The sequence below is a fragment of the Desarmillaria tabescens genome, assembly GCF_030435595.1.
Source record: "Desarmillaria tabescens strain CCBAS 213 chromosome Unknown EV420scaffold_95, whole genome shotgun sequence".
Classification (NCBI taxonomy): domain Eukaryota; kingdom Fungi; phylum Basidiomycota; class Agaricomycetes; order Agaricales; family Physalacriaceae; genus Desarmillaria; species Desarmillaria tabescens.
The window spans coordinates 110,300-130,559 of record NW_026848394.1 but is presented as its reverse complement, the minus strand read 5'-3'; the positions used below and the strand labels follow the sequence as shown (position 1 = coordinate 130,559).

The 20,260-nt window shown below is 46.5% G+C and overlaps 6 protein-coding genes across 6 annotated transcripts; 4 read left to right on the top strand and 2 right to left on the bottom strand.

The window, feature by feature from the left end:
* The first annotated feature begins 91 nt into the window (after positions 1-91).
* EV420DRAFT_1585468 (uncharacterized protein) lies at positions 92-2,079 on the top strand. The gene is made up of 10 exons (XM_060474783.1): positions 92-227; positions 281-430; positions 479-612; positions 710-792; positions 839-1,026; positions 1,049-1,077; positions 1,132-1,300; positions 1,359-1,484; positions 1,510-1,982; positions 2,030-2,079. Exons 1-9 carry the CDS (start codon positions 112-114, stop codon positions 1,661-1,663), a joined length of 1,149 nt encoding a protein of 382 aa, XP_060323001.1. The 5' UTR covers positions 92-111; the 3' UTR covers positions 1,664-1,982; positions 2,030-2,079.
* A 141-nt stretch (positions 2,080-2,220) lies between these two features.
* Positions 2,221-5,494, bottom strand: EV420DRAFT_1769643 (oligosaccharyl transferase STT3 subunit). Its single transcript, XM_060481037.1, has 11 exons — positions 5,260-5,494; positions 5,194-5,211; positions 5,105-5,141; positions 5,025-5,056; positions 4,807-4,974; positions 4,530-4,759; positions 4,086-4,479; positions 3,345-4,033; positions 3,009-3,294; positions 2,863-2,954; positions 2,221-2,814 (listed from the first exon to the last, which is right to left on the bottom strand). The coding sequence occupies exons 1-11, from the start codon at positions 5,415-5,417 to the stop codon at positions 2,660-2,662; spliced, it is 2,259 nt and encodes a 752-aa protein (XP_060323000.1). The 5' UTR covers positions 5,418-5,494; the 3' UTR covers positions 2,221-2,659.
* A 73-nt stretch (positions 5,495-5,567) lies between these two features.
* EV420DRAFT_1753144 (uncharacterized protein) lies at positions 5,568-8,276 on the top strand. Its single transcript, XM_060480443.1, has 7 exons — positions 5,568-5,853; positions 5,904-5,996; positions 6,046-6,198; positions 6,253-6,411; positions 6,470-6,620; positions 6,671-7,040; positions 7,095-8,276. The coding sequence occupies exons 1-7, from the start codon at positions 5,665-5,667 to the stop codon at positions 8,209-8,211; spliced, it is 2,232 nt and encodes a 743-aa protein (XP_060322999.1). The 5' UTR covers positions 5,568-5,664; the 3' UTR covers positions 8,212-8,276.
* On the bottom strand, positions 8,277-9,009 carry EV420DRAFT_1316438 (Yqey-like protein-domain-containing protein). The gene is made up of 4 exons (XM_060468686.1): positions 8,911-9,009; positions 8,782-8,864; positions 8,636-8,731; positions 8,277-8,587 (listed from the first exon to the last, which is right to left on the bottom strand). The coding sequence occupies exons 1-4, from the start codon at positions 8,981-8,983 to the stop codon at positions 8,303-8,305; spliced, it is 537 nt and encodes a 178-aa protein (XP_060322998.1). The 5' UTR covers positions 8,984-9,009; the 3' UTR covers positions 8,277-8,302.
* A 70-nt stretch (positions 9,010-9,079) lies between these two features.
* EV420DRAFT_1736017 (uncharacterized protein) lies at positions 9,080-10,441 on the top strand (the record flags this gene model as incomplete). The annotated part of the gene is made up of 3 exons (XM_060480029.1): positions 9,080-9,166; positions 9,220-9,741; positions 9,794-10,441. The coding sequence occupies 3 exons, from the start codon at positions 9,080-9,082 to the stop codon at positions 10,328-10,330; spliced, it is 1,146 nt and encodes a 381-aa protein (XP_060322997.1). The 3' UTR covers positions 10,331-10,441.
* Positions 10,442-10,486: 45 nt separating this feature from the next.
* Positions 10,487-13,595, top strand: EV420DRAFT_1736007 (uncharacterized protein; the record flags this gene model as incomplete). The annotated part of the gene is made up of 7 exons (XM_060480028.1): positions 10,487-11,066; positions 11,122-11,263; positions 11,315-11,555; positions 11,605-12,067; positions 12,123-12,199; positions 12,255-12,444; positions 12,492-13,595. 7 exons carry the CDS (start codon positions 10,487-10,489, stop codon positions 13,367-13,369), a joined length of 2,571 nt encoding a protein of 856 aa, XP_060322996.1. The 3' UTR covers positions 13,370-13,595.
* Between the last annotated feature and the right edge of the window lie 6,665 nt (positions 13,596-20,260).

Below are 20,260 nucleotides of genomic sequence, written 5' to 3'. Positions count from 1 at the left end.
TTAGCTTGACTCCGCTAATACAAGAAACAGTGAAACAGTTACTATTGGTCGACTCTACTCGGACCGCGGCAGGCTGTTACGTAAGAACTACTTTTTTGACTCTTGACTGCAATGGACGACATACTTGAACAACCTAGTTCTGAAGCTCCTCCACCAAAACTCGATGATAATCCGGATGAACAGTCGTCGGGAGATGAAGATGAAGGCCCCGACTGGACCAAGTTGAAGTCTGTTATGTCCGTTCTCAGTTACGCAGCATCTGTGCTCAACGGCGTCCAAGGATAGGAATCTCTCGCCCCGTCATCCCCAAGCGCGGTGAAAAAGAACACGAGCCTGCAGCTGGCGGAGAGAGTGGGCTGCAGCAGCATATTTTACAACGGTCAAGAAATGCAATGTTTGAGGCGTTGAGAGCGACACGGACGATCTCCAGGTGAGTTATACATCTTTCTTCCCATCTCCATTTCTCACCCCCACAAAGCAAGACGGTGAGCTATGGAATATGGCATCCATCCCTTGCGCGTGTTTCCGTACCTGTTGCTCGAGGAACCCACTTTTCAAGCATGGGCCATTCTGCATCGCGTCTGGCGAAGGATAAAGAGAAGCCTACAAAACGTCTAGAGTTGCTCCCAGAAGAGGCAATTTATCTGATTGAGCGGGGATCCCTTTTCTGCTGGAAGGAGATCGACATTGACCTATCCGGATTTGGAAGACGTATCTGGAGCTCCAATGAGTGTGCAGCAGGTATACGCCGAGATGATTGGGATGGAGGATGTCACCGTAGAGAAATATCAGGTTTACAAGCTGATTATGTTCCATTGTTTGATCTCATATGTTGCAGGTTTACTCCTACCTCAGGCGACTGGGATATGTTGTCACCAGGACCGTACCACCTACGTCGGAATATCCTGCGGCAGCGCCATTTGAGAAGATGTGTCCACTTGGACAACCGAGACCTTCTATCTTTGAGCGAATCCGGTTAACGTTCTTTACCTGGATACTCAAGTTCTTCACATCTGCCTTTAACTGGTGGAGGCCCTCTACGTCTAAGCCGTTGGTTCTATCATGACAAGAACTATGGTTTGTTTTTTTGACTGCTTCCCCATAACATGTCTGATATTCCATTTTGTGCAGGGCATGTCTTTCGTTCTTTAAGGTTCATGCCGGCGGGACATCAGCTACCGTTACGCCAATCAAAGGAGGAGGATTCTCCTTACAAACCATTCTACAACCTTTACAAGCCTCCTACGCCATTCAAGAAAACGTCACCTCCACCTCCCGATTTTCAGATCGTCGTGATCAAGTGAGTGCAAAACGACTGCTTATCTTGATCACTTTTGAAAACTTATTTTTATCTCAAGCACTCGAACAACGCCCATGCCTTCCCTTCGAGAATTGACTGACCTCTTCGATATCTCACCCGAATTGCCCATACCTCTACCAAAAAGACCCCCTCCGCCTCGACCAGCACTTCCACCTCTTCCCTGGTGGCGAGCGATTTTTCCCTTCCAGCGCCGCGACCCAGGGACCACCCGCGCGCCGACCACATCCGTTTGTGGCACTTAGGGCAGGGAAGAAAACCGTGGTCATCGCTGCAGTAGATTCAGGAAACATCAGTTTCTTCCGCTTCATGCAGGGCGCATTCATGGACGTACCAATGGCGTAACATGATACGCTCTTTCGGTGCTTCGGTAAAAAGAATGTATAATGTAAATTGTAGAGCACGCGGATTGCTGTATCCCTTCAGTTATATATGCATTCACAACCACCACAGGAGCTTTTACTATTCAAGTAGACGAAAACGTCAATGGTTGGATCGTGGTGCTATTTGTTTCATTAAACAACCTACAATTTAAAAGTGTGTTGAAAAGTCTATTAATGTGACACGGAGAGCTTAGGTCTATGCGGCGGTGGTCAACGCTTCCCTCCTTCAAACTAGACCCTACATAGCGAATTCTATTTCTTCGTAATTGGCCTTTGTATAGGTTAGTTATTCACATATACTATTTTTCGCTAGTACTTATAGGACCAGGTTGGCCTAGCTTTCAGAATCGTAAGCCCGAGCCCTGAGCCCAAACCATGCCTAGTCCAGTGCCTGAGATAGGTATTTTTGTCGGATGCACTTACAGTAAATGGAAATGTATTGCAACAGTCTATCCAGACCGACATCACTCTTCGGAGGTGCCAGTTGACATACCGTCATCGTCGGAAAGCAATCTGCATCTAAACTCCAAGCCTCAACGACACCTGCTTCCTCCATGGATTCATCTTACAAGAAATTGCGGATGCTCTGGAACATCCTCAGTTAACATGGAGCAGTGACCCCGAAAATACTGCTGTCATTGCCTAGGATATATTTGAGAAGTCGCAAGATTTCAGCGTCATCCCGCAGTCGATTACGGAGGTTGTTAGTTTTAATTCCTCCAGCAGAGAAATAACTTAAGCCTGATATGGAGGATGATGCCGTCGCTACCTCTCGTTCTTGCGAACACAATGTCACCGGTCACAGTTGTAGATACAATGTATAGACACAAGGCACACATCTAGTTATTGACCATACCCACCTTCTACTTTGTGAAGATGGAAATATTAAATTTCTGGCGTGCACAACGTATTAAATGTAGACTCTAGAAAAGTCCAAAGGTCTCCTTTCAATATATCATTACACGATAGCACGCCTTTTGGATACTGGTTTACTACGCTTGCGCTTTTTACCCTGAGAGAATGCGTTTGCACTCTTGAGATCCCGACCCAGGTCATCTTCTTTCTTGACTTGGTAAATTCTGACTATCCAATTCTCCGAAGTGAATGCCTCATCTATCTCAGTGTCAGCAAACAAAAGTTGACAAGCTGGGTGCTGCATACCTAGGTAATCCAACGTCGGTCCTACTTTAGGGACTTGTTGGTTTCGCACTCGGTCAACCGCTTGCCCAGAGCCACCAAACAGTTCAGCAAAGCTGGAATGGAGAGCATTATAAACAGGTTAGATTCCAGTGTGAGAGGATGCTCACCGATGATAACTCATTTTGTACATCAGACTATTCTTCATGGCATTGGAAGCTCGCTCGTCGATTCTATATTCACCTTGAGGGGTGAAATAATTCGGTTCCTGTATTTCATCCGGCCATACACCTTGCGCTATGCGAACCATCCAAAGGAACTTGTTGATGTCGTCTCCGGAATAACCGATCAGACCGCCGAATATAATTAACACATAGTCCACGTCATGCTTGCGCAAAATGGGGTAGGCTATTTCCTCCGGGCTTGACATAGCTTTACCAACGGTGGCAATATGCGCTGTGGTCTGCGTTAGCGAGGCATGTTATGCATAACATCGGATCTCATACTGTTATTCCATGTGTTGTTATCAACAAGTGTTGGCCTGTCCGCCATACCAGCGATTTGGTATCCATAATCCCACCAGCTCATGACGACAGCTGTCTCCGGCGTGTTTTGCCTGAGCCAATAGTACGCCTCACGGTAATCGTCAATGATGTGTTGACTTCCATCAGGGTTGCTTGAAGCTAGCACGACCGATGGTGAAGAGTATGCGTTCGAAGTCACCCATGTACAGTGGAATACGAAGAAAGCCAGCATTCCAAAGGCATTGAATATGATAATCATACGGGTGTCGAGTCCAAAGATACCTTTGGGAGCAGAACGAGTCCCACGTTTTTTGGTATGGGCCGTAACGGCAGCGACGACGTCGTTGAGAGTGGTCTCACCGTCATTCTGTGCATTTTGAGAGACGTCTGGCTCGGCAGGGTCGATGTAGGTGTCTAGTAATGAGGAGAAGGCCACTGCAGAAGCCACACACACGCAAGGCGTAAGAGTAAGCATCAGACGAACCATCACTCCCGCGAAATAGCTGGCCATCACGGCGTAGATGATGACGAAGACATGTTCGTCGCGCAGTTCACGGAAACACAGGACAACACCGGCGGGAAAGAGGAAGATGAGAAACTGGAGATCCATGAAGAATGAAGGCCAAGCAGTTGGCTGATGCTCTGAAACCGAAGCGATGATAGGGATATATCTGAGAAGGTGTAAGCTAAATAAGTTAGTAGCTTAAGGAGAGTAAATCTCACTTCTTCGCGTATCCCGTGTCCCAGAGGGAGTAGAAGCGACCGGTCCATGGTGCAATCCAACCTGCATAAGTTAAGCCCACAAATGCAAGGGTTCCTAGAATTCCCGTCGTTACAACCGAATAGAATAAAAGATTTTGGAACTGTTTCGAGGATAGATGTGATCGGACTAGTTGAGCAAAAGCAACAATCTGGAGGAGTCCGAAGACACCAAGGGCTGCCATATGTTCACTCGTCCGCACAGGCTGAAAACCAACAAAAGGAACTTGCATGCTCGCAAGTGTTCCGATTGCATACCAGGATGAATAGGCGACATAGAGACGGCTAGTGAAACGTCCCATCAGTATCAACACTAGGGCGTGGAGAGGTATCATGTTGGTGATGAAGACGTAACCACCTAAAGACTTATATTTACTGGTGAAAGTAGGGAGGAACGAAAAGACATACCCCAGGCGGCGACCATATAGAAGTAGAATATCGCGGCGACTGTGCCGAACAGCGCACTACCAAGTTTTAAGGCTTTGATCCAGCAGAAGAACGTGAACATGAGCAGGAAGATTGCGATGGCTTCATTGTCGTAGGATCCTGCAACAGAACGGGAAATGTAGCCAGGAACAATGCCGATGAATGCTGCGGCCAGCAAGCCTGCGCTGGCGTCTTTCATCTCTTTGGTAAACCTATTAGGTGTTAACTCATTGAAGATACTGCAATAGTAATAACATACATGTAGGTCGCCCAAGCAGTCAGAGCACTGAATCCTGGCGCTAGCAGCACGCAAATGTTTCGTATATCTACCGGGAGGTTGAGAGCATGTAAGATGTTGTAGATGACGCCGCTCGTTGCCATGAGCCCAGGATAGACGGTTCCACCAACGACACGACCCAATGGATACCTAGCCAATTATTAGCAAGAGACATGGGATATCGTGGGAAGTAAAACAACCAGGCGCTTGCATCAAACCAGTTGTAAAATGCCTAAGGGAAATGAGAATACTGACGCATTCGCTAGAGTGGGTTACGCACATAGAATCCTTCGGATGCTAATACCTTCGTAGCACGACTAAACGGCATCAATTCACGGAAGCATAATAACAACCAGATGATTTACTGACAAGTTGAACCATGGATCACTGGGAATGGAATAAGAGAAAGGACCAGAACGACGTCAAGAGACTCACAATTCGTGTATGATGCTCTCAAAGTTTATCACAGCGAATAATCGAGAAGCAATAGCAGCGCCAGATATGAGAGCCAGAGCGATAATGCGCAGCAGGGATGCGGTATTGGCGACCGTCGCTGGCGAGACATTTGTAGGGAGCGGATAGGCCGCAGGCATGGCCAGTTATAATTTGCTCGTTGTGGGCCTGGAAGAGAGTCGAGGAGGAGGTCGAGGTGAGTGTAAAGAAAGAAAAGTCGCGGCGGTCGTGACCTTAACGTGACTTGGATCTATACGTGTCCCAAATTGAGGGTAGCCTAAAGTGGGAATGGTAATCGCCACGTCGTCCTTGCCGTTTCCTCACCATCACTCACCTTCAATAACATCTCTCTCGACCAGTCTGACGTCGGGCTAATCGCTCGCAGCGATGCCAGTAAATCCAGTACTGCGCCAAAGGGCAAGGGCTGTCGCTACCTCAATCAATTCCCATCGCATTCTCCTCTATGGCACGCTCTCTACTGTCGCGGTCTGTGCCGCCGTCGCCAATGCTTTAAAGAACTACAGCAACTTCTACTCTGTCGCGATATATCTATCCAAAAGCAGCCGTAGTGTTCTTGTGCGCTGCTTCGTCCGTATGTTCTCCGACCATCTATTAATTCTTCGTAGGTTTTCGCAAACTTTGCGTTCATTCTCGCCTTGTTGTGCGGTCATGTACTTCAGAAGGTATTCTTTGGTAGTTTGAGGCCAAATGAAATAGAAGTACGTGCTCCAGCTTCTTTGTAGCTCTACATTCACTTATGTCTTGCAGCGTCTGTACGACCGCCTTTGGTTCTTCGTGACGGAATCACTTCTGGCATTCACCATCTTTCGCGATGAATTCGACGCTCCTTTCGCTACCATGTTTGGGTTCCTCCTGTTTGTCAAGTCATTCCATTGGTTGGCCAGTGATCGTATCGAGTGGGTGAGTAAATGCTGTGTCTGGCATACTTCATTCCTCTCACCTCGCCTGGTTCAGATGGATCAACGCCCGTATCCGGGGCCGTCGTTACTCTTCCACGTTCGGATGTCAACTTTGTTCGTGATATTATGGACGACAGATTTTTTCATGCTGCTGTTTGCGGTCGAAAACACGCTCGAATACGGCGTGGGAGGCATGGTTCTTTTTGCATGCGAGGCGAGTCATCATTCCCTTTCTGCGCAAAACACATGCTTATCCAAATGCTAACGGATAGTACGGCATATTGATGGCCAGCGTCGCGAATTCTATCGCCAAGTATGTCTTGTCGGCTTATGATTTCCGAAGAGCGGGCGTCCATGGGGGAGAGAATGCTCCTCCCTGGGAGCAGAAAAGTATGTGGACTTTCTACATCGAATTGATCACTGGTAGGGTCTTCTTTCAGACTGCAGTCAATTGCGCTCATCATTGCGGTTAGACTTCAGCAAATTGACGACCTATCTCTGTTTCTTTGCCATCATTCTCACCTTTTATGGCCTCCCGTTGAACATCGTACGGGATATCTACTTCACAGCACGCTCCTTCGTGACTCGCTTAAGAGCCCTTCATCGGTATCAAACTGCGACCAGAAATATGGACCAGAGATACCCAAACGCTACTCAGGAAGAACTATCTTCAACCGATCATACATGTATTATTTGTCGCGAAGAGATGACACTTCCACAGACTCCAACAGGGCCTGCACCTGAAGGTCCTAACATGACACCCAAGAAGCTACCGTGTGGTCATATATTTCATTTTCATTGTCTACGGTCTTGGCTGGAGCGGCAGCAGAGTTGTCCTACTTGGTCTGTGGATGATTCAGCCCTGATATCTATATATACTAAACATTCGTATCACAGCCGTCGCACTGTCCTGGAAACAAATCCTCCAGGTGTTCAGGGCGGGAGAGATCGCAGGACTCCTGGTGTACAGGCGCAAAGAAACGCTCCTGCGCCCAATCGTAACAATGCAGCAAACAATGGCGCCGGTAATACGATGGACATGCTACGCCGCCTACTCAATAACCCAAACGCACCGAATCGGCCTCTAGATGCTGGTAATCACGCGGTAAATGTGGTTATTCAGTATGACATCCATAACTATCCACCGCAAAACACTGCCAATCAGCGCGATCAGCCACCATCGCAGCCACGACCTTTGCACCCCCCTCCGCAATTTGTGGGCTTTTATGGTCCCGGCGGTGTATGGCAGCCATGGCCTGAGCATGTTTCCCCAGAAGCCACCCAAAATAACGCCTCTGGTGCATCGAATTCAGCGTCAACTTCATCTACTGAGCCTGAGCGCGCGACCAATATCTCCGCTTCAACGGCATCTAATGTTCCAGCAGCGTCTTCAGGTGATGCCCCAGTCCTGTCTCCAACGGATGCCCCCCTGCCGTCGTCAGAGTCAATAAGCCCCAGTGAAGCTGCTGCGCTCGCCGCCCTTCGGCGGTTGAATCGCAAGGATCCATCACATGATAGGGCTCCTAGCACAAGGTCTGATTCTTCCTCTTCCTCTTCTTCAATGTCAAGCTCTACATCGGAGAGCAGTGACGGAGAAACATCACAAATCAATGAATCCCATCCTACCTCGCACGCTACTTCAACAGCACACGTCGGTGTCCCTTCATTAATACCTCTTGATTACATACATTCGGAATCCGGATCAGTACCCAGGCCACCACTAAACTCACAAGGTCGCAACCCTGGTCGGCCCTTCAACGAGATACCAATCTCACAATTACCTCCCACGTTGACAGAAGACCAGTTGGCTGTTCTGGACACGGTTACAAGGGAGGCTATCGATGAGCGGATACGCATCCTTGAAGGAGTATCGGGTGCAGTTTATCGGTGTATTGACGAACTTATGCGAGTGCGGAGTGCACTTCCTCCGCTACCAACCACCACACCTACACCCACAACGTCGACTACGGCAGGTAATGGGACCACAGGAAGGGAAGAAGATTCCAACGAGTAAGAAGGGTTTCAATATTATATATTTGAAGTGTACACATAGTCATGCAATGGATGTCATTTCCGGACACTGGAAATAAAGATCAAGGGCCATGTTACTTTTGAGGTAGAATAAGATCCAATCGTTGTTTTACGAGGGACGCGTCAACCTCGGACTTGTCCACAGTCGCGTAGAAAGCCTTCATAATTTTTCCAGTGCTCTTCCGTGGGTCACTGTCGGCAGTGATACCCTCCGCTTCCATAGCAGCACGCAGTCTCGAGTCTACCTCTGCCTCGGATAGTAGTGGGGGTAGAAACGCTGCCAATGCGTTGACTTCTTTGGACTCCTTGTCGACGAGATCTTGTCTGTTCGCTTTCGCATATTGGTCGATGGCATCATTCTGATACTTGGTTACAGGTGCGATGAACGGTGGAAACGTGTGACTTACCCGACGAGCAACGGCTTTCCGTATGATGGAAACTATAGCAGACTGGGAAACGGGGCCCTTAGCCTTGTCTGCAGCATAGACTTCAGAGAGAACAGACTAGAGGACGAGATAGGTATGGAGGATGCAGAGAAGAAGACGTGACGAACGCGAAGTAACGTTGAGGTAAATGGATCCTTGTTCTTCAACGCATTTTTAACACCAGCAGTCAGTTGTTCTCGAATGGGAGAAGCTATGTGTCTGTGAGTAATAGTATTTAAATAGAGAATGACACCGACGCTGGACAGAGGTAGTGTACAGACGGAAAAGTGGACGCTGTAGGAAACAGCGAGCAGTACACAAGCTGGCCATGGAGAAAGAAGAAATCCACACGTGATTCAAAGGCGTCTCTCCGAGCGAGCATCATCATATACCTAAGTACGTATACAGGACGGCGAATCCTACACGATGAGTGTTCCCTTTCCAACGTCTGGTTCATTTATCCAGTCCGTTCGTGAATCTTCCCGGAAAGCACGAACTGAAAATAAAATTTCTGTAATCTATCATCCTTGCGAATGCTAGTATGTATACTGATCTTCCAGTTGTAGATTACCAATGAATCAATTCACCGTCTTCTAACCTCGCCTGCATTTACCCAGTCCTTTGCTGGCGTGAGCAAGTCGCATGGCCTTGCCATGCCGCTCAATTTCTCATCGCCCCTTGCTGAACTAAACGTTCTTGCTATCCTCTCCTTGCTGAATTTTGGCTCTGGTTACCGTGTGCCCCTTCATGAAGCAACCGGGCGCGGGGCATGGGACTCAATACGTGCACTGGTACTATCAATGTACATTGCTGATGAAAAACTGCTCACCGCACGGGGAATGCAATCTGTGGACGTCGGCAAGGTTGCAGAGTTGATGTGTGTCAAAATCCACATTGAGAAACCGCACGAGTCGATTCCGGGTGTCACGGTGGGCGAACTTGGTGGCCCAATGTATGAGCTGACGACGTTGATCACGGACGTCTTGAATGAGACGGGTGATATTTTGGTCAAGGCAGGGTATTCCGATCTTGGCACGTTTGTGGCACAGACCCTGGAAGCCAACGATGCAGAAGCTATTCTTGAACGGGCAAGTAAGAACTGTATTCGCACTGGATCTATCTGATGACAAGTATTGATAGCTTGTTCGTGCGATCCCAGCGTTCAGAGATATGGCCCTCGTAAACGGACATCCCATCTACTGTTTCAAGAAAGCCCTGTTTCTGATTAACGGTATACGCGTCCGTTTTGGGGCTACATCTTCGTCTCCGTTTCCCATCCCATCCACTTCCCATCTTCCCATCTTTAGTGACAACGTTATTCCGTCCTTACTCGTCCATCTGGGTGTCATCGATCTCTCAGCATCCCCGATGCAAGCCGTCTTTTCGGACGCACACTCTGAGCAAAAAATAGCGTCGCTGCTGCAGGCAAGTGACGTTTCCAGCCGGCAAGCGTCTCGGGGGTTACCTCGGGAAGGGCCTAAATTAACGGCCGAACAGTCATTCATTTTACGTGCTGCTGCGATTGATGCTTGCGAAATGATTGTATCGGCAGCTGAATCAGCATCGTTAGGTGTTACCTTGAGCGACCTTGATGCGTGGCTCTGGCAGATTGCCAAGGATAGGGATGATTATCGCCAGTTGGAAAGGTTTACTGAGAAGGGGACCGTATTTTTTTGATGCAGTGCACGCTGGAATCTGATGCAAGTAGATAGGACGCAACGCGGGCGATATATAATGTGTTGTTAAGACGATCTTTTTGAGCTAAGCGTACCTTGCGAGATATTAAAAGGTACTTGCCTTTGCGCTTGCCTTTGCTGTTGTTTTACTCCCTCAATGTCCTTTCATCTGATGTCCCCAGATGCTGACACTTTCTCGACTCCTCCAACATCCCCGTTCGATCCTTCAATCCGACCTTCGCTCTCGAGAAAGAGCAGCAGGCCTTCATCCTTGCATCTAGACTCGACTCGCACGATATGGCCAAATAATATTGTTCTAGAGACATCTGCGTCAGGTGCTACAAATGGTCATCTATTGACCGGCAATGAAACAATGACGCCAACTTCAACCGCTCCTTCTTACTCCAGTATGGATACTCAATCGGCCTCCAGCAGCAATGGCATCCCTCACCAGCCAATGCACTCTCCTTGTTTCATTCACTCTCACCTCGACAAAGGTGCTTCCCTCACAGAGTGGCTGCGAAATAAGCAAACCGCCCTTATCCCAGAAGTCGGCGTCGCCTATTCTCTCCAGCGTAATGGAATCAACGGCAGCAGTGACAGTGACCACCGAATATCATCAAGCCCTAGTTCTGTTATCAGCAGTAACAACGACGAGGTCGACGAATATGGTGCCAGTCTAACCAAACAGCTTGCCGAGACCGCCGTCGGTGTCCGCGAGATGAGCAAGCAGCTTGGTACGTCCGGTTATGCATACTTTTGCTGACTTCTTATCTTACATCCGTTTCTTAGGTCGTGCTCGTGTCAGATCAAATATTCAAAACGTTCTCATCATAACCAAAGCTAGGGACAATCGTCTTATCAAGCTCACTAGAGAGTTGGCTTTGTATCTCATGCTCAAGCCTCGGAATGGCCAGCAACGCGGTCTCGTTGTGTGCGTGCACCGTTACGCTCCTTGATAATATCTGTTCATCTTGTCATTTAGATACGTGGATAATCAACTACGGCATTCCCGACGATTTGACGCAGAGGGCATCGAACGTGACCATCCAGAGCTCTTCGTTCCATTCCCCCGTCGCCGTACTTCTAGCAGCACATCGTTATCATCTCTCGCCTCCGCATCTCTTCCTAAAGAAGAATTATATCTTAAAGAAGAAGGACAGCTACGTTACTGGACGAGCCATATGTGCAGCCATAGTCCCCATCTCTTCGATTTCGTCGTCACGGTACGTTGCGATAATACTTCCAACACTGTTATCTCATATTCTCCCACAGCTTGGTGGTGATGGAACAGTACTCTTTACCTCATGGCTCTTCCAACGAATTGTCCCACCCGTCCTCCCATTTGCTCTCGGCTCACTAGGATTCCTTACCAACTTTGATTTTGCCGACCACCAGGCTGTCATGGATTCTGCTATCGATTCTGGTATACGCGTCAATTTGCGAATGCGATTCACTTGCACGGTGTACCGCGCTGTCACCAATGAGAGCAAATGCCGAAAAGCTGTCAAGAAGGGGGAAACAGGAGAGATCATGATGAGGAAACTCGAGAAAGATGGCTGGGAAGCCGTTGAAGGCAGCTGGAGTGGCGGCATCGCATATAATGAAGGCTGCAAGAACCCAAAGGACAAGGAGATAATGTGTTTTACGACACGGCCTGTGGAAACTTTTGAAGTGCTCAACGATCTCGTGGTTGATCGAGGTCCCAGTCCTTTTGTCAGTCTTCTGGAGCTCTTTGGTGCCGTTAAACCTTTCGTCTTTGGCCTCCTGTACTCAAGTTCTTTCCTTTCTAGGTGATGAGCACCATATGACGACGGTTCAAGCGGATGGCCTTACTGTATCAACTCCAACAGGATCAACGGCGTACTCGGTATCTCCACATCCACCTTTTGTTATATGCACGCTGACCTTTTTATTCTATCCAGTTATCCGCTGGAGGCTCTCTTGTTCACCCAGAGATACCTGCTATACTCATTACACCCATATGTCCCCACACACTCTCTTTCAGACCCATGCTTCTTCCGGACAGTATGGAGTTACGAATATGTGTTCCTTTCAATTCTCGAAGCACTGCGTGGGCCTCTTTCGATGGTCGAGGACGGGTCGAGCTGAAGCGTGAGTTTTTTATACGTATAATGTCATTATGCTAATAGTGCCATTAGAGGGAGATCATATCAAAGTGACTGCATCGAAATACCCCTTCCCGACCGTATGCGCTGACAAACAGTCAACCGACTGGTTCCATGCCATCTCTCGCACACTCAAATGGAACGAACGAGAACGGCAAAAATCGTTTGTAATGGTAGAAGAAGGTCCAACAAAGCCGACGAAGCGGAACAAACTCAAGAACGGTTCTTCGGAGGTTTCTGGAACTGTTACTCCCGAAGTCGTGGAAGAAGAGACTGTGGAAGACGAAGAAGAGGATGAGGTGTCTGACGAAGAGCGCGATGACAGCGGAAAATTCGATATAGACGATTCCTCCCCCGAAGCAGCCATGGCTAAAGCATCGAAGCTCGTGCGATCAAATACAGAGACGATTGGCCAAGAAAAAGTGCAGGAAATAATTGCGGAGGACCAACTTCACAAAGCTCTCGCCCGACCCGCTGTTTCGGTATTAGAATCTAAACGGCGGAAATCACGTTCACGTTCACGTTCCCGACCGGGCTATCACTCTGGTGTACAGACACCCGGCCGATACGCAGGTCCTGAGTCTCACCCTCCCATCATTTCTCCTCGCCGGGTAGAGTTTAGCATTCATGGGCCCGTATCACCCACGGATTCTACAGATTCAGGACCATCAGACTCAGGACATCGTGGCGCAAGAGACGATATACATTCTTCAGGGAAGTCGAGTGGGAAGAGCAGGATACCGAAGGATAGAGATCTGGACGCCGACGCTGTACAGACACCTACTGTTGGAAATTCGCTTTATCATCGCGGGCATTCACGCTCACGGTCTCGAGACGCTTCGGGGCATCGAGCATTTGCTGTTTGGGGACAAGATGAGAGTGATAGCACTACCAGTGATAGTGACACCTAGGCCATTCGTATAATCATTAAATGCATCATACATCTTATGCTTTTAGAATGCTGCTGTTGTTACGAGTCCTATTGTATGAGGAATTCAAGCTGAGAGCAAGGGTGCTCGGGAATGTCGGCCCGGCACATCCGGTAGGGTGGTTGGTTGTCCCCGGAGGGGGGAAAATTTTTCTGTGTATAAACCTTTAGGTGCTCTTAGAGCCTAAAAATATATATATTTTATACATATCTGTATTCATCCTTGTGATGAAACAGTACACCATTCAATGGCTGATCACAATCTGATATGGGGATATGCTAGGGAGGAGATAGGGTGATTTCTATCAGTGTACTGCACAAATAAACATATGATGTCGTAAAATATACCTAAATATAGGCATAATAGAGTTACGTGGGTGGTTGGTTCTGCCCTGCTGGCTTGAAATAAAAATATTGACCCATGTGCAAAATTTATTGGACTGGGGTGTCTATCTTCCCAATGTCCGGCCATCTCTGCCAGATTCCCATGGTTCAGACTCCACCTGTAGTAGTCCTCACCATGTACTTTAGACCATACTATACACGTTGTATCTTCAGTCACTGTGTCTCTTCTGCCACCTCCTCAGCCTATTAAATTTTATTTCCTGTACCCTCTTGGCTGAGAGAGAGGAGCAATAGATAGGCAATTTATATACAGAATGCACTGCCAATAAGCTCTATTACTCTGAGGATGGATATAATTTACTTAAAGTTTAAACTAAGAGTATATCAGATGGGTATATAATGCAAAGAAAAGAAAGAGCATACATTCTCAGTCAGGGTTATGCCCTCTTATATGAGAGATCCCTTTGGACAATATTGATTGTGACAATACTGGGTTTTCCATCCATTTTGCTGGGTGTCATGCACTCCAAAACAAGCAAGAATAAAAAAAGAAAGACTTTGGGAGATGTTCAGAGACCCAAAAACCATAGTCCTGACCTTGATTTTGTGACTCTGAAGCTCAAAAATGGCTAAAAGAGTGCTCTTTGAGTCTCCATTTCATATTTTGCACTGATGGATAAGTTTATAAGCACTAAAGCTGACATGTGAGTATGTTACAAGATATGTATTTCTATTGTACATATCATGAGGATAATAGGTTTGTGCAGGGGGCAGATGCCCTGTATGAGAAAACTGTGAACCTGATTCAGCAGTTTTGAGCATAAACATTTTTTCTGGTTGATTCTTCTGGTTTAAATACTATCTGCAACTTAAAGCTTAGTGGCTGAATAGTGATTTGAAAGGCCTGGCTCAGCTCAGCTTTCACAGCTTCGGCTCAGCTTTGGAGGGCTCAGGCTCTTCAAATTGCAAGCCTGAGCCTTGAGTCTAAGCCTGTTGAGGCTCAGGCTTGGCTTGGGCTCAGGCTTGGGCTTGCATACAACAAAGTGTTTTCAGTTTGAACAAGCCATGGGAAGGGGAGAAAATGAAATGAAATTGTTATTCATTTTGCAGAGTGTCCTGCTGATAAAAATTAGGTATATAACACATGTACTATGCTAAATATAACATATGAAGACATAGGAAATAGACAGCAAATGAAAACTGACATACCAAGTCCTGTCTGCAGTCTGTCAAATGCAAAGTCTACAACTTCCTCAATGCCTCCTCTTCTCTGAATTATTTACTGTTGCACTGACTGGAGTCATATTGTGAGTATTGGTGAGGTTTTACAATGGTTATGATGAATGTATCGATGAATGGTGATAATGGTAAGCAGCAATGTGATCTTGGCAACTTTCATCACATCAATTTTGGGAGCTATAGTCTGACCAGACTTCTAAAATTAATCCCAAACAATGAGAAATAATGTGTTCCCCACTATTTGTTTTGGGTATTAGCTGGTATTGAAAGCCTGGGCATGAGCCTGAGGCTTGGGCTTTTAAAATATGAAGCCTGAGCCTGAGCCTTCAACAAGCCCACCCTCATGGCTCAGCTTTTCAGGGCCTGGCTCAGCTTAGCCTGGCTTGGCTTAGGGCTTCAGGCCAGGCCTTTCAAATCACTATGGCTAAAGAGGCTGTGGAGGCTGTATATGCTTAATAGTGATGCCTATAATGAGCATGCTGACAGACCTCTGATTCCAAGTCAACTCCAACAAACTGCATTCTGGAATCCTATGGATTCCGATCCCCAGTTTCCATTTGATATTCCATTTTATATTTCATCTCTCTATTTTAATTTATCAAGAGCCCAACATCGGTAGCACAGCATGTCATCAGACTCCATAGGCTATCAACTGGTAAACTACAACTACTGACCACTCTGAGTAGGAACTAGATCAGACTCCTAACTAGTATATAAACTGTAGAATTACATTGTAGATACTCAGTTCAAATATCAACTTGGTTCAGCCCAATCTCTCTCTCTGACTCTCAGTCAAACTCTCATTCTTCAGTCTGTGAAACTCCAATCTGTTGAACTTATCTCTTACCTTGTCTCTGTCACTCCATGGACTTCCATCCATATTCACCTACACCATGGAAGACATCCCTGCCTCTGTCTTGAAAGAGGGTCCCCTTCCTTTTGGATCAGATTCCGCTCCTTCCCAATGCACCCATAGGGAAACCTACCTGCACAGTGGTTTCACTGCTCACCAACCCAATGCTAACAGATCACCTGTTAAGCACTAACTCTAATCTGAACCAAAGCATGACCTCTATCCTGACACTCACATTCAGTGATTCAGTATTAGAGGGTTCTTGGCAGATTGCGAGAAGTTAGAGTGTCACTTAGATAGTGAGAGCAAGGAGCTTGTAAAAGTTAGGAGTGTATAACCTTAGCTGAAGCTGGGGTCTAAGGCCACAGCATAGGCTAGCTTAAATACATGTCTGACTCATACTAAGAATAGTGTCTATGGGGGTGTATGCAACAAGAAGGGTGCTCTACAGCGAATAAGGAGTGAGGACACTGAAAGAAGTGTGCTTCCGACAAGTGAGAGTAAAGAGTGCATGTCTCCTGTATCGACGCAAGACTCCATCTGAATAGACCATATCCCATAGACCACCCTCAACTAGTGGTTGACTCTTGTCCAACCACTAAGAAGTGTGATGCCATCAAGAGAAGTGTGATGGTACATGCGGTGCATTGATCATCCGAGATGCAGCAGCTGTGAACTGGGGTGATGGCAATTGGGTAAATGGGTAGGAGGTATGCTGGTGGAATATCATGGGTCTGAGAGATAAGATAGGTAGGTCCAGGGTTCCAGGAGATAAGGATAAGATAAGATAGGGGAAATAGGGATAAAACTGTAATAATACTTCCTGACAGTCATTAGACATACTCGCTCCTTGAGTCAAGGGAGTGAGTAGATTCCATATCCCATCCATAGTCCCTGGTTTGTCTCCAAGCAGACATACCCTGTTCTTGTGCCAGGAAGCTAGAGTCTGTTTGAGTTGTAAGAGGAGACACAGAGTGCTTGTCTTCAAAGACGTTGATGTGCTCGGTAATGGGCAGTGTGCAAATGAAACTAGCGTCTAGATCATCAATCTAGATACTAAATCACACACACACACACTATCACCAATGTATATAAGTTCGAGGGTGAGTATGATAGAAGCACTCACGATGTACTTAGATTTAGATAATCTAGTGGGGTTTTGTCTGAAAACAACTTCAATTCTTCTTTCGATGTGTTTTACACAAAGTGATAGCGGGGTTTTATGAACTTGTTTTGTAAGGTATAGTTGAGCAAGTTATACTTGTTTTGACGTCGTCTAGAAGAGCTTCTAGCGGACACTTCAAATAATCAAACAACCAAAGACTCCGAGGTCTACAAAGAGTGCAAAATCACTCTACAAAGAATGCTCAGGTTCTGACTTCAAGTACAAGACTTGCAAAGAGTACACAGACTCTGGAGTTCCTTGAACTCGATGATTGTTTGAACTTAAAGCATTCTAAGGCTTATTTTACTTCAACTAGATGAGGTCTTTTGACTTAAAGTCGACTCAGCACGTCTAGATTGCTAATCTCGGAGAGAGAGGGCACGAGGCCTTTGTCCACAGAGCAGTTCAATTAACTAGCAAGGCGCAAACACGGGGACAGCTCTACTTCCTACTTAACTCTTCTAGATTACTGTAGTCGCCCTTATGGGTTGACTTTGGTAATTTAATTCACTTCAGTCGAGGATATGCAATAAAACCAGTGATTGATTAGGTAGCTATACAGGCTACTAGCACAAACATGGGGGGTTATGCTTTCCTGCCATTATGCATCTAGTCACTGCTAATTTATACGATTTGTGTTCTAGGTATAGGAGCCCATATCTACAGTAATTATGGTACGAGCTTTGGAATTAATATAAACGGTGAGTCACTATCCTACAAGTATCGTGCCATTCCGTAGTTTCTATTCAGTTTGACACGACTGCGCCGGGTTATTCTGTTGCCGAGGAGTGCCCTACTAGTCCATGGGTGCTCCTTCTTCCGTCTGCAAGGCTTGCCGTGTGCCATATGTATGGAATACTGTGGTATGCGCAGGATCTCGAGGATGTAACCACCGATCGCGATCGACTGCAGGTCTGAGATTATATTCTGTTGATCACTGCGCGATCAAGGTCAGTCATCTTGGTACCCAATGCGGCTATTCATTCTTCCAAGGTTATTCCTTTCCTAGCCTGAGTTGATCTCGAAAGCTGATCTGTTTCTCGACTTAGCAATTTTTCTTGACAGGTTCTTTCTACTCATCAAGGCGACGAGGCATCTAGTTCATTCCATTCTTCAACTTCTTGGTTTTTATACTCCATACAGACAAGTCCCCAAGATTTGACTGTAATAGTCTTGTTTAGGTAGGGCTTAGCTTGGCATGTTGACGGCTGGTAGAATTGACTCTTCGAGACGTCATTTCTAAGTCCGTTCTGTACTGCCGTGCTTTCATTCTTTATGTAGTATTTAGCTACCAGCGCGAAGCCTCCACTGTAGCTCTCTGTACCGCTTGTAGATTGCATAAACTGATGTAAAATCGCAAAATCTATGGGTAGCCTGATACCAGGCATATCAATGTCTTCCTCTGTGTCCAATGAATAATAGCCCTGCTCATCAGAGACTGGAAAGAGTGTTGAGTTCTTGATGAAAGAGCTAGGAGATGATGTGGTTATACATCCCTCTTGACTTTTCAAGTGTTGCAAATTGTGATCCTCTATGCAGTCTTCCTTGTTCTCATAGTGTTGGATGAGTTCTTTGGTATTGGCAAGGTTGCTCCTCTTGACCCAGGTGGCCTCCTCTACTGGATATCCTTTCCATTTGACCAAATATTATGTTATGGTCCTCCGGTTGCATCCTCAACTGATAATATGGTCATGATCCTGAAATAGTTCCTCTACCTTGTATTCTTCTTCACCATCCATGAGCTCCGGCTTGGGTGGCAGTGGTTTTTCCTAGTTGGGAAACTCTGGGGGGATGTGCAGAGTTAGGTACTGCTCGTTGAACTTGTTGTGGATCCTCCACCCTGGCAGTAGCTTTAGCTTGTATGCAGAGGGTCCCTTCTTGGAGATTATCTCGAAGGGGCCAAGGCATTTGTCATCTAGCTTTTTTGTTGGTCATGGGAGGTGAAGGTTGGTTGAGTCCAACCAGACTTTATCGCCTGGTTGGTACTCCTGCACAGGACGAGTGTGTTTGTTGTAAGCCTTTTTCATAACTTTTGCAGCTTTATTCAGAGAGTGTTCCACCTGTTTGCATACTCTTTGAAGGCTTTTGACAAAGTCAGTTACCAATGGTGTTTTTGACGGCCTCACCGCAGTTGGGCAAATTTCTCCATCTCATCCAAAGACAAGTTTGATGGAGGAAAAGCCTATTGCAGAATGTTGGTGGTTGTTGTGAGCAAATGCTGCCCACTGCAGCCATTCGCTCCAATTGTCCTGTTTGTGGTTAATAAAGACTCAAAGGTATTTTTCAAGTTCTTGGTTAACCTGCTCTGTCTGTCCATCCATCTGTGGGTGATAGGCCATTGATGGGTTTCCTTGAATATTCATCATTGTGTATAGTTTGGTGATGAATTTCAAAATGAATTGGGGTCTCCAGTCTGAGATAACTTTAGAGAGGGTGATCCCAAATCGACAGATAATCTTGTCACATAGGGTTTTAGCCCACCCACTTGACGAGAGTTCCTTTGTGCATGGAATCAGCACAATGTATGTCGAGAATCAGTCTATGACAACTAGTACCATGTCGTAGCCCTTGGATTCTGGAAATCCAGTAATCATGTCAACCGAAATGTGTTTCCAGGGTTGAGATAGTACAGCATTAGGATGTAGTGGAGCTGCCTTCCACTGCATGTCGGTCTTCATCCTTTGACATGCTTCGCATCCTCATATGTAGGTTTTCACATCCTTTCACAACCTGGGCCACCAGTATTCTCTCAAGACCAATTCCTTGGCCTTGTTGATACCTGGGTGCCCTGCAGAGATGTGATCATGATAGTGGGAGATAAGTTCTCCCTGTAGTGTGTGGTCATGAGGGATATAGATATGTCTGTCATAAAAGAGTAGGTGGTTCCTTTCGAAGACTCCCTTCTCATGGTTGAGACTTGAAGCAATCCCTCAGTCCCACCATTGGTGATCGCTCATTGTTCTCCTGATCTTGCCATGGATTTTCTCCTCAGTTGGCATTATCAGGGCATGGAAGAATTCTGGTTTCAAGGGGACAATATTGTCATTGTCCTTCTTGCCTTAGTCATGGTCAGCCTTCCTATTGAATGCTCCTGGTTTATGGTTGAGTGTGAAGTGGTACTCTGCTAACATTGGGATGGTAGTCTTTGTTAGTGAAGAATGAAGAGATTCTGATAAAGATGTTAGGAGCATTGTTGTAGGCAAACTCTGCAATGGGTAGTAAGATATCTCAATTGTCTTGTTGGTAGGAGCAGTAGATGCAAATGTACTGTT

Excerpts from the sequence above, each read along its gene's own strand:
- EV420DRAFT_1585468 (XM_060474783.1), top strand. The coding sequence starts at position 112 with ATGGACGACATACTTGAACAACCTAGTTCTGAAGCTCCTCCACCAAAA. Across the intron at positions 613-709 it reads TAAAGAGAAGCCTACAAAAC|ACGTATCTGGAGCTCCAATG; the intron begins GTCTAGAGTTGC and ends CGGATTTGGAAG. Across the intron at positions 1,485-1,509 it reads GCACTTCCACCTCTTCCCTG|CGCCGCGACCCAGGGACCAC; the intron begins GTGGCGAGCGAT and ends TTTCCCTTCCAG.
- EV420DRAFT_1316438 (XM_060468686.1), bottom strand. The coding sequence starts at position 8,983 with ATGGCCAGCTTGTGTACTGCTCGCTGTTTCCTACAGCGTCCACTTTTC. Across the intron at positions 8,865-8,910 it reads GTACACTACCTCTGTCCAGC|CTTCTCCCATTCGAGAACAA; the intron begins GTCGGTGTCATT and ends ACAGACACATAG. Across the intron at positions 8,588-8,635 it reads GGAAAGCCGTTGCTCGTCGG|AATGATGCCATCGACCAATA; the intron begins GTAAGTCACACG and ends ACCAAGTATCAG.
- EV420DRAFT_1753144 (XM_060480443.1), top strand. The coding sequence starts at position 5,665 with ATGCCAGTAAATCCAGTACTGCGCCAAAGGGCAAGGGCTGTCGCTACC. Across the intron at positions 5,997-6,045 it reads TGAGGCCAAATGAAATAGAA|CGTCTGTACGACCGCCTTTG; the intron begins GTACGTGCTCCA and ends TATGTCTTGCAG. Across the intron at positions 6,199-6,252 it reads CCAGTGATCGTATCGAGTGG|ATGGATCAACGCCCGTATCC; the intron begins GTGAGTAAATGC and ends CGCCTGGTTCAG.
- EV420DRAFT_1769643 (XM_060481037.1), bottom strand. The coding sequence starts at position 5,417 with ATGCCTGCGGCCTATCCGCTCCCTACAAATGTCTCGCCAGCGACGGTC. Across the intron at positions 4,034-4,085 it reads GACACGGGATACGCGAAGAA|ATATATCCCTATCATCGCTT; the intron begins GTGAGATTTACT and ends ACACCTTCTCAG. Across the intron at positions 2,815-2,862 it reads ACCGACGTTGGATTACCTAG|ATGAGGCATTCACTTCGGAG; the intron begins GTATGCAGCACC and ends ACACTGAGATAG.